Raw genomic sequence first — 14,731 nt, forward strand, 5'->3', positions numbered from 1 at the left:
GAAGGATTGAGGGTCTCGCGTTAGGTCAGGGGCGGCCAAACTTGCTTAACGTAAGAGCCCCATGAAATAAATGTCAGATGTTTGAGTGCTGCAAGATGTGAGCAAATATTACACACATGTCTTTATTAAAACTGCTAATACTTTCTTTGCACAGAAAGATAAACTATACATGCATAGTTTTAAAAAGATGTATAGTTTAAAAAGGTGGGAATAACAGTCCCCATAAGACCAGCATAGGGAAAGGGTAAGAAATTATTTTTGGCACCAGTGGGGAAGGAAATACACATGTACCATCAAAATCACTGGCCATCATTGGCATCATTATGTATCTCTCATTGCCTTGATGCCAAGGATAGTAAGTAAGCTCTTACAAGAGCTATGAAACTAAGGGGGAACTCTGCGCCACCCTTTTTAATTCCGTCCCTCCTTCCAGCAGCTCCCTTGGCTCTAGAGCTCTCTTTCCGCACTCTAGGTCTCTGGGTGAGTTCTGTAGTGGAGGAGAAGAGCTTGCAAGCCTGCCAGTTTCCCCCTCCTTCCCCACTTCACACACATCGGAAATAGTCACCTACCTATGGGTCAGCACTCAGGTGCTGACTGAGGTACCGATGCTAAACACGCTTACTTGAGAGGAAGCTTACTTGGAGAGCCAGTTTGGTGTAGTGTACAGATTCTTATCTGGGAGAACTGGGTTTGATTCCCCACTCCTCCACTTGCACCTGCTGGAATGGCTTTTGGTTAGCCATAGCTCTCACAGAGCTGTCCTTGGAAGGGCAGCTTCTGGGAGAGCTCTTTCAGCCCCACCCACCTCCCAGGTTTTGATTCCCCACTCCTCCACTTGCAGCTGCTGGAATGGCCTTGGGTCAGCCATAGCTCTGGCAGAGGTTGTCCTTGAAAGGGCAGCTGCTGTGAGAGCTCTCTCAGCCCCAGGGAGGGAGATAAATGAGATTGTGAGCTGCTCTGAGACTCTTGAGTGGAGGGCGGAATATAAATCCAATGTCGTCTTCTAGGCGCCACTGCTGACTTCTTCAGACACAGCTAGTATGTGGGTCCATCTGTCCTTCTAGCTAGGAGAGCGGAGTGCTTTCAGATGCCAAATGACAATAGTAGGTGCAATCAGATTTGGTGTGATATTGCATCCCTTCTGCATGTCACGCCTGCTGTCGTCATTCACCTGCTTGCTATCATTTGGCATCTGAATTCACTCCGCTCTCCAAGATCTAAGGACACTTCTTCAGACATGCAGCTGCATTCTTCGGTCTAAAGACGCGAGCAGTGACTCCTGAAAGCTCCCACCCAGCCACTAATTTTGCTACTTTTTAAGGCGCTCCTGGACTCTTGGCTCTTTTCCGCTTCCTCCTCTTTTCTTGCTGGGAAGAGCTCTGCTCTCCAAGCTGGCGTTTACTCTCGCGGGAGGCAAAAATAGGGGTTGCGGGCAATGTTCCCTCTAAGCTGCAGATTCTTACGAGCAAAAATTCTACTTTGTGAGCTACTGGCATTAAAGCTGAGAACTGCACAAATGAGTATGCTCTGGGGGCATCCTTCCTGAGCTAAGACAAAAACGTGTGAGCTGGAGGCGAACGATCTGTGAGCTAGCTCACGCTAACTCAGCTAGGGGGAACACTGGTTGCAGGTGGTCTACACACAGAGTTCCTCCATTCTCCATCCCCAAGTTTTATCACTTTCTAAAAATTTTTACACTGAGTAAGTCTCGACTCAAGAGCCATGGAGGGAGCAAGTATAAACTTTTAAGGCTGTATCCCATTGCTTTGACAAACAGGGTGATCTAGTTCCTTACTCTATTCATTCCTGAGACTGTGTGTATCACATTTACGAAACAAAATCCAGTGCTGAACAACAGATATTGCAGGCTCCCTTTTTTGCCGTTGATCCAAGCAGAGCTTCCAGAAGGAAAGGGGGCCCTGAGACACGGAACGCTGCAGGGCCCTATCGACACCAACAAACGTCACCTTCTGTAGAATGGCAGTATTTACAATTGCAGCAAGTCATATCTGGACTTCAAGCTGCGAAAATGACAAGTTTTAGCCTCATTGCAAACCTGAATGGAAGATTAGGCTGAGAACATATGAAGCTGCCTTCTACTGAATCAGACCCTCGGTCCATCAAAGTCAGTATTGTCTACTCAGACTGGCAGCGGCTCTCCAGAGTCTCCAGCTGAGGTTTTTCACGCCTACTTGCCTGGACCCTTTTGAGTTGGAGATGCTGGGGATTGAACCTGGGGACCTTCTGCTTACCAAGCAGATGCTCTTCCACTGAGCCACCATCCCTCCCCAATATGAAGCTGCCTTCTACTGAATCAGACCCTGGGTCCATCAAAGTCAGTATTGTCTGCTCAGACTGGCATCGGCTCTCCAGGGTCTCAAGCTGAGGTTTTTCACACCTATTTGCCTGGATCCTTTTTTAGTTGGAGATGCCGGGGATTGAACCTGGGACCTTCTGTTTGCCAAGCAGATGCTCTACCACTGGCCCAAGGTTCACAACCGGGGTGGGTTGGGGATTTGAACCCAGGTCTCACCGGTTCCAGTCCTAGCGCTGTAGCTGACACCGGCTGCCACCGCGTTTCAGCAGTAGATGCGTGGTGTCCTTTTTCCTCCAAAAGGTGTGGGGCGCTCCGGCTTGTTACAGAGGTCTCCAGCCCTGACTAATCGCTCACTCCTTCCTCTCCCCTCGAGCAGTTCACTCGATCACTCTGCTGCTCAACCTGCTCGCCTGCCTCGCTTGGTTCACGGTGGTACCCGAAAGAGGCGTGGACTTCGGTCTCTCCATCCTGTGGTTTGTCCTGTTCACTCCCTGCGCTTTCCTCTGTTGGTATCGGCCGATTTATAAGGCTTTCAGGCAAGTGCTTTGCTGTGAATGGGGAGGTCGGGGCGGAGGACAATGTTTCGGGTTGCAGTTTGGGGGTGGTCTTTCCCCTCCCCCTTTCCCCCAAGTGTAAAATCTATGGCCGCTCGCGACCCACCTATCTGCCAAGAAGCGCTGAGCAGTATGTTAAACACAACGACCGTATGAGGTAGGCCAGGCTAAGGCAGGATGGCTTGCTCAAGGCTGCCCCCTTGCAGTTTCATAGCGAGGGCAGATTTGGACCCTGTGTCGAACTCCAAAGCGGCGTTTGCCGATTCCTAGAAGAATCGATTAGTCCCCAGTCCCAATGAATCCCCACTCGCGACTCAAAACGCTCCCTCAGATGACCTGCGTTCTGAAATAAGTGCCTGTGTCGCACGTGTACGCTCGTGTGCTTCTCGCTCCAGTGTCCTCGCGAGCCGGAAGCCTGTTTTTCAGACGGAGAAGTCGGAATCACTTGCATAGCCGGCTCCACCAGGTTCCGCCATCAACAAGCCTCGAGGCCGGGGGGGTGGCCAAACTCGCTTAAAGTAAAAGCCACACAGAATAAACGTCAGATGTTCGAGAGCCGCAAGACATGAACGTCAGATGTTGGAGAGCCACAGGGCAGGCAAAATGGGGGAGGAGGGAGAGGTGGAAAGAAAGCAACTTTAATTTGAAATGTATTCTTCAAGCCACCAGCTGGCTTGGCGTGGAGAAGGGATTCAAAGAGAGGAATGCCTTCTCCATGTTGGCCGATGGGGTGGTGGGGGCTTTGAGAGCCACACGATATGCGTGAAAGAGCCACATGTGGCTCCCGAGCCACAGTTTGGCCACCCCTGCTCTAGGCCATTGTGAAGCGGACTGGAGGTTCCATCGTTGTCCACAGCCTGGCTGAACACCCGTGTCCGTTCAGGTGGAAGCAGCCCTGGCATGCTATTGGGCATGGGCAAAGTGAGCTCTCCGTTGTTCCCATGTTTGGTTCCAAGCCAGCTTTAAAGACCGACAGTTGAGTTCACTGCTAGAGGATTAGGACTGGTTGGCAGCAGAACCCTGGTATCTTCTGGAACTCGTGCCAAGCCCTCCGAGGGCAAGTCTCCCCGTGATCTACTGCCCACTCCTGAGAACGCGCGGCTCAAAATGTCCCATCTCTCTCTCGGCAGGTCTGACAGTTCCTTCAGTTTCTTTGTCTTCTTCTTCGTCTTCTTTTGCCAAATAGTGATCTACATCATCCAGGCTGTCGGCATTCCTGGCTGGGGGGACAGGTAAGCCCGATTTCTACGATCCGCCAGACAGTGGCAGCGAACAAGGGGGGGGGGCGGTCTCTTGCTCCCAGCTTGCAGCGGCATCCAAGGCTTCTGTAGCGCGCTCTTCTAAAGCCCTCTCTCTCTTTTTCTCTTCTCTTCCGCGGCTTCCACAGATCTCAGCCGAAGGGCCTCTAACTCCAAGCTTCCTGCTCGAGTCCTTCGCCCGAAAGGCACGTATCTCACGTCACCTTTCTTCCTAACACTGCCGGCTCTTTTCTGCGCTCGCCACACCCCTCGCATGCGGCTTGTGACTGTGACGGTCCTTTCTTTCCTCTCTGCTTCTCTTTCTTTTGGCTCCCTTCTCAGTCTTCTCCGAGACGAAACAAAAGCAAAGATAAATCTGTTCGATGGATGCGTTCTTTTTAATCTGCTCACTGGCAGGAGGGGCATACAGAGACTGCCAGGTGTTTTGAAAGCCCCCAGGTGTCGGAGAGGGGGGAGCAACGATGCATAGCTGCCTATGGCAGGGGTGTCAAACTCATTTGTTCTGAGGGCCAGATCTGACATCCATGAGACCTGGCCGGGCTATGTGTGTACCTATTTCAGATTAAGGACGCAGACAAATACAATTAAAGATATTTTTAGAAACCCTTAGAAGTGTTTAAAACATCAGCACTTGGTCTTAAAGGTCTTTTTTTTTTGTATTTCTCACATGGGATCCAGGGAACTGGGCAAAGAAAGCTCTGGCCCTTTCTCTTCCTCCCCAGGGGACCGGGAGGGAGAGAGGCTTGCCTCGGTAGCTCTGCTGTGCAATTGAGAGAGCCTAGCAAAGCAAGCTCTGCTTCCCCCCCCGAGGGAGGAGCCTCAGCCAATGGAGAACATACAGGTTTTGCTCTGTAGCTCTGCTGTGCAATTGAGAGAGCCTAGCAAAGCAAGCTCTGCTTCCCCCCCCCCCCGAGGGAGGAGCCTCAGCCAATGGAGAACATACAGGTTTTGCTCTGTAGCTCTGCTGTGCAATTGAGAGAGCCTAGCAAAGCAAGCTCTGCTCCCCCCCCCGAGGGAGGAGCCTCAGCCAATGGAGAACATACAGGTTTTGCTCTGTAGTGCAATTGCACAAACCTTGCAAAGCCAGCTGTGATGCAGAAGGAAGCAAGAGAGGGAGAAGGAAGCAAATGAAAGCCAGTTGCTCGGGGGGCCAATAGGAGCCCTCTGGGGGCCTGATTTGGCCCCTGGGACACATGTTTGACACCCCTGACCTATGACATGAGCCTTACAACATCTTGAAGGTTTAGGCTGGGGCTGGGGCACAGCAGTAGAGTGCCTGCGTTCCATGCGGAAGGTCCAGTTTTAAGCATTTCCCATTAAGTTCAAATAGCTTGTGTTGCAATGTCCCTGTATGGAGGTGTGATACAGCCTCATTAGGAAAACTGTGTGCAGTTCTGGTTCTCCGAATCTCCCAAAAAAACGTGGCAGAGCTGAAAAAAAGTCAGAAGAGATCAACTAAGATGATTCAAGGGTTAGGCCGAAGAGTCTGGGACTTTTCAGTTTGGAAAAGAGACGACTAAGAGGGACATAATAAGGGCTTATCGAATTATGCCTGGGACAAGTCCAGCTCGCCCACTAGGCAAGCTAGGTGGTTGCCTAGGGCGCAGGCAGCACAGGGGCGCCAAATTCAGCCTCCCCCTCCCAGGCAAACATCTAGTTTGCCCGCTCCCCAGCCTCCTCTCCCTCTCCCCCTCCCTTTCCCACCCCATGTAGATTTCAATGCCGGAACGGGGCTCTAGCCCCGCATTCCCGGCTATCTAAAGGTGCCCCCCCCCCCCCACGATCAGTTGATCGGCTGGTAAAACCGCACCGCATGGCCACACTCACTGTCTGTCAGGACCAGCATCCTGAAAGGGCGGCCCCGCTGCCTCCTCCCCTCCGCACAAGCCACAAGGGGGAGGGCGCCAAGCAGCCAGTCTGCCTAGGGTGCCGTGGGACGTCAGGCTGGGATGGGGAGAGTTGATGAAGAGAACTTTTTCTCCCTCTCTGAATAAACTCGAACTCGAGGCCATTCAATGAAGCTGACGGGCTGCAGGTTTGAGACTGACGAAAGGAAAGAACTTCTTTGCACAGAAAAGTGGTTAAAAGGCGGCGTTCGCTGCCCGAGGATGCCGCGATGGCTACAGGAATAAACAGCTTTCAAAGGGGATTAGCCATATTCATGGAGGAAAGGTCAGTCAACGGCTGCTAGCCATGCTGGCTGCAGGGAACCTCCACATGAAACCTCAGAATCAGAGAGCCAGGAGGGAAATTCAGAGGAAAGGCTTCGGCCTCTCTGCCCCGTTGTTGGCAGTCCAGAGGAACTAGCTGGCCACTGAGTGAGACTGGATGCCAGACTAGGTGGCTCTTCTTATGTTCCTAAGATCGGCACTGGAAATCACGGAGAGCCGTCGCCAGTCCAAGCAGACAGTCCAAGAGCCAGTTTGGTGTAGTGGTTAAGTGCACAGACTCTTTTCTCGGAGAACCGGGTTTGATTCCCCACGCCTCCACATGCAGCTGCTGGAATGGCCTTGGGTCAGCCATAGCTCTCGCAGGAGTTGCCTTTGAAAGGGCAGCTGCTGTAAAAAGCTCTCTCAGCCCCACCCACCTCACAGGGTGTCTGTTGTGGGAGTGGGGGCAAGTAGAGGAGATTATGACCGCTCTGCGATTCGGAGTACAGGGCGGGATATAAATCCGACAATACTGGCCTTAACCAAAGGCCTGACTGAGTATAAGGGAGCTGACTGTGTTTACTTTACTGGAGCATTTTAGCCTTTGTAAGCTACAACATGCTGGATCAGATGTTCAGATATACATGGGATGTGTGGGGAGGGGCCGTGGCTCAGCGGTAGAGCTTCTGATTGTCACGCAGGAGGTCCCAGGTTCAGTCCCCAGCAGCTCCAGTTACAAAGGGCCAGGCGGTAGGTGATGGGAAAGACCCTCTGCCTGAAACCCCAGAGAGCTGTTGCCAGTCTGAGTAGATATCTCTGACCTTGAGGGCCTGATGGTCTGATCCATGTGACCTTGGCATAGGGATTTCCGGTGCCATGCCATCTTGCGGCATTCATGTGTCTCTACACCAGTTTGGTGTGGTGGTAAGTGTGCGGACTCTTATTTGGGAGAACCAGGTTTGATTCCCCACGCCTCCACATGCAGCTGCTGGAATGGCCTTGGGTCAGCCATAGCTCTGGCAGAGGTGGTCCTTGAAAGGGCAGCTGCTGTGGGTGTCCTCTCAGCCCCACCCACCTCACAGGAAGGGGTCTGTTGTGGGAGAAAAAGATAAAGGAGATTGTAAGCCGCTCTGAGTCTCTGATTCAGAGAGGCGGGCGGGGTATAAATCTGCAATTCTTCTTCTTCTTCTACACCAGTTTTTTGTAGTGGTTAAGTGTGTGGACTCTTATCTGGGAGAACCAGGTTTGATTCCCCATTTCTCCACTTGCACCTGCTGGAATGGCCTTGGGTCAGCCATAGCTTTGGCAGAGTTTGTCCTTGAAAGGGCAGCTGCTGTGAGAGTCCTCTCAGCCCCACCCACCTCACAGGATGTCTGCTGTGGGGGAGGAAGGTAAAGGAGATGGTGAGCCACTCTGAGATTCGGAGTGGAGGGTGGGATATCATCATCTTCTAACTCACCTGTGTGTGGGGGTGTGGCCTGATATGCAAAGGAGTTCCTGCAACAAAGCCCTGCCAGTAAAAAGCCCTGCCAGTAAGAGCAGATCAGAGGAGCCCATCGAATGATCCATGATAAAATCTGAGAAGGCGTGATAGTCTTCGCTGCTTGATTGAACACCTACAAACAGCAGCTGCCCTCAAGAAGCTGAAGTCCTTTCTCCCCCCTTTCTGTTTCACTTGGGCCAGGTCAAAGATCCACAAGCGTGTAGGAAGGGGAGGTGGAATAACAGCGGATTACAGTCATGAAGTTAACCAGCATACTAACTGCAGTACCGATTTCCTTCCAAAAAATAAATGCAGAACCTGTGTTAGATGCGTGCCCTCAATGTCCCAGCAGAACGGTTTGAAATCATTTATTATAAAATCTTCAAACGTTCTTCTGCAGCTAGCAGAGCACAGCAGCTAGATGCTGTTAAAGGAAGTGTGATAACTCGCTGGATTATCTGAGTGCAGCTGATTGTACAGAAATATCCCTGGTAACCAAACTGTGGGAGGTGGGGGAAGCACATGTGGTCTGCACAGTAATACTGGCTGCATCCTAACCAGTCTATGTTGTGTGTCTCTTCCCTCCTGCCAATGCAACCTGATTTCCTGACCCCTTGTCCAAATCTCCGCCGCCTCTCTTCCAGTGGTTGGATCGCAGCTCTCTCTGAGATCGGGGTGAATTTGGCCGTGGCGATCATCATGATGGTAGTGGCCACCTTCTTCACCGTCTGCTCCGCTCTCTCTCTTTTCTTGCTGAAGCGGGTGAGTTTGCGCGTGGAAAGGACTGTACTCTCCCCCACCCCCCACCCCATCTGGGGTGGGCTCCAGTGGTTCCCATCCCAGTTTGGTGTAGTTGTTAAGAGCAGCAGACTCTAATCTGCAGAAGCTGGGTTTGATTCCGCTGCTCCTCCACATGCAGCCAGGTGGGTGACCTTGGGCCAGTCACAGTTCTCTCAGAGCTCTCTCAGCCCCACCTATCTCACAAGGTGTCTGCGTAAGTCGCTGTGAGACTCCTTTGGGTAGTGAAAAGTGAGGTATAAAACCATTCCTTCCTTCCTTCCTTCCTTCCTTCCTTCCTTCCTTCCTTCCTTCCTTCCTTCCTTCCTTCCTTCCTTCCTTCCTTCCTTCCTTCCCTCCTTCCTTCCCTCCTTCCTTCCCTCCCTCCCTCCCTCCCTTCCCTCCTTCCCTCCCTCCCACATCTTGCAGCTCTCAGACATCTGTCATTTATTCTATGTGACTCTTACGTTAACCAAGTTTGGCCACTCCTCCTCTATAGCCATCATAAGATATTCAGTTCTTCAAGCCAGTATGGCCCTAGTCCGCCTTCTGTCTTCAGTTCTTAGAGCCAACACAGTCCTACTGCTAAGATACTTAAAGTGATTTTCAACTTTTGCTTTGCCACAAATACAGACAAGTTAAAATGCCAAGACTGCTTTCCCAGGAATCCTGACAAATGCTGTCTTGTGAATGGGTGGACAATCTGGCAGAACCGGTTTCTGAGTTCCCTTCCCAGAGGGGAATTAAGTGTTGCGAGAACTCCCTTTTGCAACTCGGGTGCGTCCTTTGCATGACCACGTACCTCTATACTGCAAACATTAAACAACCAAAGCTTTTTTTGAAATTCCCACTGCTCTGTGAAGGGATGCCGCTTTGTCTGTGGCTTGAAACCTTCCCAGTGCCAACTGCTTCGTGCCACCTGCACAGTTTTAATGTATTTGTTTATTAGATTCCCCTCCCCCCTTAGTCCCTGCTCTTGAACATATGGACATCTGAAGCTGCCTTATACTGAATCAGACCCTCAGTCCATCAAAGTCAGTATTGTTTTCTCAGACTGGCAGCGGCTCTCCAGGGTCTCAAGCTGAGGATTTTCACACCTATTTGCCTGGACCCTTTTAGTTGGAGATGCCGGGGATTGAACCTGGGACCTTCTGCTTCCCAAGCAGATGCTCTACCACTGAGCCACCGTCCCTCTTGCAGGAACTTGTGTCGCTAAAAACCAACTTCATAATAAATAGGTTAAAAAACAACCCCCCAAAATCAGGTAAGGCATATGCAATATTAAGAAGTATGACTCTGTACCATACCACTATTACATTAAGTACCTAAAGGTGAAGGAAGCACAAACCTACGGGCCAAATGATGCCTAGTTGATTTAAAAATTAGCAAATATCTGAAAATATGTGTATTTACTTCACAGCAGTTTATTTATTTATTTATTTTTCATACTTATATCCTTCCCTCCCCGCCGAAGCAGGCTCAGGGCGGCTCACGACATTTTAACATTGAACGATAAAACAGTAAACAAGCAGTTGCCATAATCAATTATCAATTAAGCAATTAAAACGATTTAAATGGTTTAAAAGTATTAATACAATTTTAAAACAATCTTTGGTGCTAAAGTTAACACAGTACGTTCAGTAGTGTTGAGCATCTGTATGGTTTGGCTGAAGGCCAGTCGAAATAATGTTGTTTTGCAGGCCTTGTGGAACGGGTCCCGCAAGGCCCTGACATCTTCTGGGAGTCGGTTCCACCAGTGGGGGGGCCGTAATTGAGAAGGCGCTTTCTCTGGTAGCCTTAAAAGCAAATATAGGCGTTGCAGTAGTGCAGTTTGGTGTAGTGGTTAAGTGTGCGGACTCTTATCTGGGAGAACCGGGTTTGTTCCCCACTCCTCCACTTGCACCTGCTGTTATGGCCTTGGGTAAGCCATAGCCCTGGCAGAGGTTGTCCTTGAAAGGGCAGCTGCTGGGAGAGCCCTCTCAGCCCCACCCACCTCACAGGGTGTCTGTTGTGGGGGAGGAAGGTAAAGGAGATTGTGAGCCGCTCTGAGACTCTTCGGAGTGGAGGGCGGGATATAAATCCAATATCTTCATCTACCTCACAGGGTGTCTGTTGTGGGGGAGGAAGGGAAAGGAGATTGTGAGCCGCTCTGAGACTCTTCGGAGTGGAGGGCGGGATATAAATCCAATATCTTCATCTACCTCACAGGGTGTCTGTTGTGGGGGAGGAAGGTAAAGGAGATTGTGAGCCGCTCTGAGACTCTTCGGAGTGGAGGGCGGGATATAAATCCAATATCTTCATCTACCTCACAGGGTGTCTGTTGTGGGGGAGGAAGGTAAAGGAGATTGTGAGCCGCTCTGAGACTCTTCGGAGTGGAGGGCGGGATATAAATCCAATATCTTCATCTACCTCACAGGGTGTCTGTTGTGGGGGGGAGGAAGGTAAAGGAGATTGTGAGCCGCTCTGAGACTCTTCGGAGTGGAGGGCGGGATATAAATCCAGTATCTTCATCTACCTCACAGGGTGTCTGTTGTGGGGGAGGAAGGTAAAGGAGATTGTGAGCCACTCTGAGACTCTTCGGAGTGGAGGGCGGGATATAAATCCAATATCTTCTTCTTCTTATCATTGATAATCTGTAGGGACATGCAAAAGTGACAACTGTTGACCCTGACGTATGTGTTTCGACCCAGTTGGCTTTCCAGAGTGGAGTAGTGGTTAAGAGCGAACGACTGTAATATCTGGAGAACTGGGTTTGATATCCCACTCTTCCCATATGAACCCTCTGTCTGGGGCAGTGATGCTCTGGATTCTTGGTGCTGGGGGAGGGGCAAGAGTGGGAGGGGCTTCTGGAGCTCTGCCCCTGCTGGGGACCTCCCGATGGCACCTGGCATTTGGCCACTGTGTGACACAAAGCATTGGACCAGATAGGCCATTGGCCTGATCCACCATGGCTTCTCTTGTGTTCTTATGTAAGGCTTGGGCCAATCCCAGTTCTCTCAGAATCTCTCTCAGCTTCACCTAACTCACAAGGTGACTGTTGTGGGGAGAGGAAGAGAAGGTGGAGCGTAAGCTGCTGAAACTCCTTAGGGTTCAACAGGGGATTGGAGAAACATATGGAGCAGAGGTCCATCAGTGGCTATTAGCCACAGAGTATTGTTGGAACTCTGTCTGGAGCAGTGATGCCCTGTATTCTTGGTGCTTGGGGGGAGGCAGTGGGAGGGCTTTTTGTGTCCTGTCCCTACTGATGGACCTCCTGATGGTGCCTGGTTTATTGGCCACTGTGTGACACAGAACGTTGGACCGGATGGGCCGCTGGCCTGATCCAACATGGCTTCTCTTATGTTCTCATGGCTGGGGCAGTGATGCTCTGTATTCTTGGTGCTTGGGAGGGACAACAGGGTGAGGGCTTCTAGTGTCCTGACTCCACTGATGGACCTCCTGATGGCACCTGGGTTTTTTTGGCCACTGTGTGATACAGAATGTTGGTCTGGATGGGCCATTGGCCTGATCCAACACGGCTTCTCTTAGGGTAGAGAAAAGTGGGGTATAGAAACCTGCCCTTCCGTTTCTTCTTCCTCGGTGGCTTTCCCTTGACATCTGTTCTCCTTTGTCTCTCCCACAAAGGTGCATTCTCTGTATCGCCGGACCGGAGCCAGTTTCCAGAGAGCCCAGGAGGAGTTCTCCCAAGGCATCCTCACCAACCGGAACTTCCAGAACGCTGCGGCTGGGGCAGCTTCTACAGCCGCTCAGAGCGCTTTCCGGGGGAACTAACCCCCTCCCTCCCCCAAAGGGGGCCTGCGTGTGTTCCCGCTTCTCTCATCACTCCCTCATCACTACCGTTCCAGGGTGTGCTTCCCCCAAGGGTACCGGCCTCGGCTCCGAGATGCCAGCAAGAAGAGGTTCTTGGACTTTTATTCCTGCCCACACCAGTGTCTTTTCTCTTGGGAGGGGGGCCACGGTCAGGCCAGGTTCTTCTCTCCGCCCCCCCCCCCCTTTTCCCAAATCAAATACATTTCTTTTTAAAAAAACAAACAAAACCCCAAAGATCCGAGATGCGTTCACCGTTTCTTCTCCTTCTCGTCTTCCCTGCCCCAGCCCTTTTTTTTGTTTTGTTTTGTTTTTTTCGCTTTGGTTGGTAAATTTTTAATTAATCGCTGACCCACAACCGCCAGCCGATGAGGGATTTGGGTACGTGCGCTGCTGGCTTTGCAGCGTGAAAGGGACGTGTGAAATGAGCAGCGCCCTTTCGACACGGGAGCTTTCCCCCAAAGGTTCGCCCTGCGGAACGTGAATCCACACACCCTGGACCTCCAAGAACGGGGGATTTTTGATTGTGGAATTAGCCGCCAGTGGTGCATCTGTTAGCATAGCCTTCTGTTTGGGATGATGGCATCTTGGGGGGTTATTTCTGGATTCTGGCTTTTTTCGGGGAGGCAGCATTGAATAACCCAGTGGTTTTTAGCTGATACATTCTCTTGGGATCCAGAGAGTGAGGGAAGCAGCACAGATCAAGACGTGAAACCGCTTTGGAGAATAAAAGGGTTACTTTTGAGCAATCCGGTTAGATTTTTTTTTTTTAATTTTATTTTTTGGCAATAGCCTAGTGCTGATTTTTGGTTGCAGCCGCTTTCCAGAGGCTGTCTTCTTTACACCCTCTCCGAACCCCTCGGGAGCGAGGGATTCCGAGATACAAGGAAGGCACATCGGAAAGAGAAAGAATGTTGTTAGGTGAAGTATTGCACATCTTCAAGGTGGGCTCGCCGAAACCCTCTTTAATTCATTTCCTAACGGCAGCGTTCGGGCCCACCTTGAACGACGCCTGTCCCAAAACCACCGTGTATCGAGTGCGAGTCACGCAAAGTGCGTTGATGGTTTTCTCTGTACCAAACAAACACCTCTGTGGATTTCGCAACCCCGGGAAATGAGCGGTGGGGCGATCCCCACACCAGCCTTCACAAATCCCTGGAATTAAGTCTTTTGCTCCTTCTTTCTCAGCGGAATCAGGCTGTAAAAAAATACCCCCTTCCACACACACGTGCACTTTGCGGGAGTGGAGTATGAGGAAAGAAAGGCAGGTCATATTTCTCAGTAAGCTGGGGTGGAGGAGAAGCAGGAACACCGCCGGATTAAAGTTGGCGGGGAAGGCAGGAGGGGGAGGCCGTGGCAATAAGTTGACGCGGGAGGCAAAGCGGAGGAGCTTCAAGGAACGCCGTGCCACGGACGTGGGAAATCCGGGATCCACGCTGCGAACTCGGGCAGCTTCAGGAGCTATAGAAACACCTAGATATTACGGCAAGTCGTAGCCCAGGATCACTCCCTCTCGTAGGCTGCGCAAACAAGTCAGTTGTAGAAGCAAGAATGGAACTTCACTGTAAACGGTTTGCTTCGTCGTGCACTTCTTGGGGGGGACGTGGGTGGCCAGGAGTAGCAGACACTGTACAATCCGTAACCCAGTTTCTTCGTTCGCTCGTCCCTTACACTGGTCCAGAAGGCGCACTAAGACCCGCCATGCTGATGAACGGCTTTGCCAACTGCTCTGAGTAAGGTAGTTAAGTAGGATGCAGCGTTCAGAAGAACATTAGCAGGCTTTGGCTTCTGCTCCTCAATAGGATCTCACATCCCTTGTCAAATGTTAGCATCCTAAATTGGTTTTTGGGCCTCACCTTGAGGTATGCCCAAGCCCCCTGGTACACCGGAGGGCGACATCTCTTATTTTGGTTTCTTTGTCTTTCTCAAATGTATGTAATGATGGCAGAACTTGAGATTTTTACAAAAAAAAAAAAGAATTCTTACCTTTCTCGGGTGTACTTTTCCACCTCTGATTTTTTTTTTCTTTCCCCACCTTGTAAAAATGTATATGTCAAACTTTTTGTGCTTAAATACAAAATAAAAATGACAGATTGTTAGTAAATGCTTGTGGATTAGCTTTTTAAGGTCGATTTAGGTTAATGTACAATTGGCACATTGGATCTGAAGTCCGTGATCTTAAGAACATAAGAAGCCATGTTGGATCAGGCCAATGGCCCATCCAGTCCAACACCTTGTGTTACACAGTGGCCAAAAAAATTATACACACACACACACACACATATACAAACTGTGGCTAATAGCCACTGATGGATCTCTGCTCCATATTTTTATCTAACCCCCTCTTGAAGTTGTCTATGCTTGTAGCCGCCATCACCTGTGGC

At 50.7% G+C, this 14,731-nt stretch overlaps 1 protein-coding gene across 2 annotated transcripts in view; it reads left to right on the forward strand.

Moving 5' to 3' along the window:
* The window catches only part of SCAMP2 (secretory carrier membrane protein 2), a 33,649-nt gene extending 19,198 nt beyond the window's left edge, over positions 1-14,451 (forward strand). For both annotated transcript variants that reach the window (XM_060259827.1, XM_060259828.1), the window contains 4 exons: positions 2,694-2,853; positions 4,002-4,103; positions 8,408-8,525; positions 12,165-14,451. In XM_060259827.1, the coding sequence (XP_060115810.1) occupies positions 2,694-2,853; positions 4,002-4,103; positions 8,408-8,525; positions 12,165-12,311 (527 nt within the window). In that variant the 3' untranslated portion in view covers positions 12,312-14,451. The remainder of the gene's footprint in view (positions 1-2,693; positions 2,854-4,001; positions 4,104-8,407; positions 8,526-12,164) is intronic.
* The last annotated feature ends 280 nt before the right edge of the window (positions 14,452-14,731 follow it).

The sequence above is a fragment of the Heteronotia binoei genome, chromosome 19, assembly GCF_032191835.1.
Source record: "Heteronotia binoei isolate CCM8104 ecotype False Entrance Well chromosome 19, APGP_CSIRO_Hbin_v1, whole genome shotgun sequence".
Classification (NCBI taxonomy): Eukaryota; Metazoa; Chordata; class Lepidosauria; order Squamata; family Gekkonidae; genus Heteronotia; species Heteronotia binoei.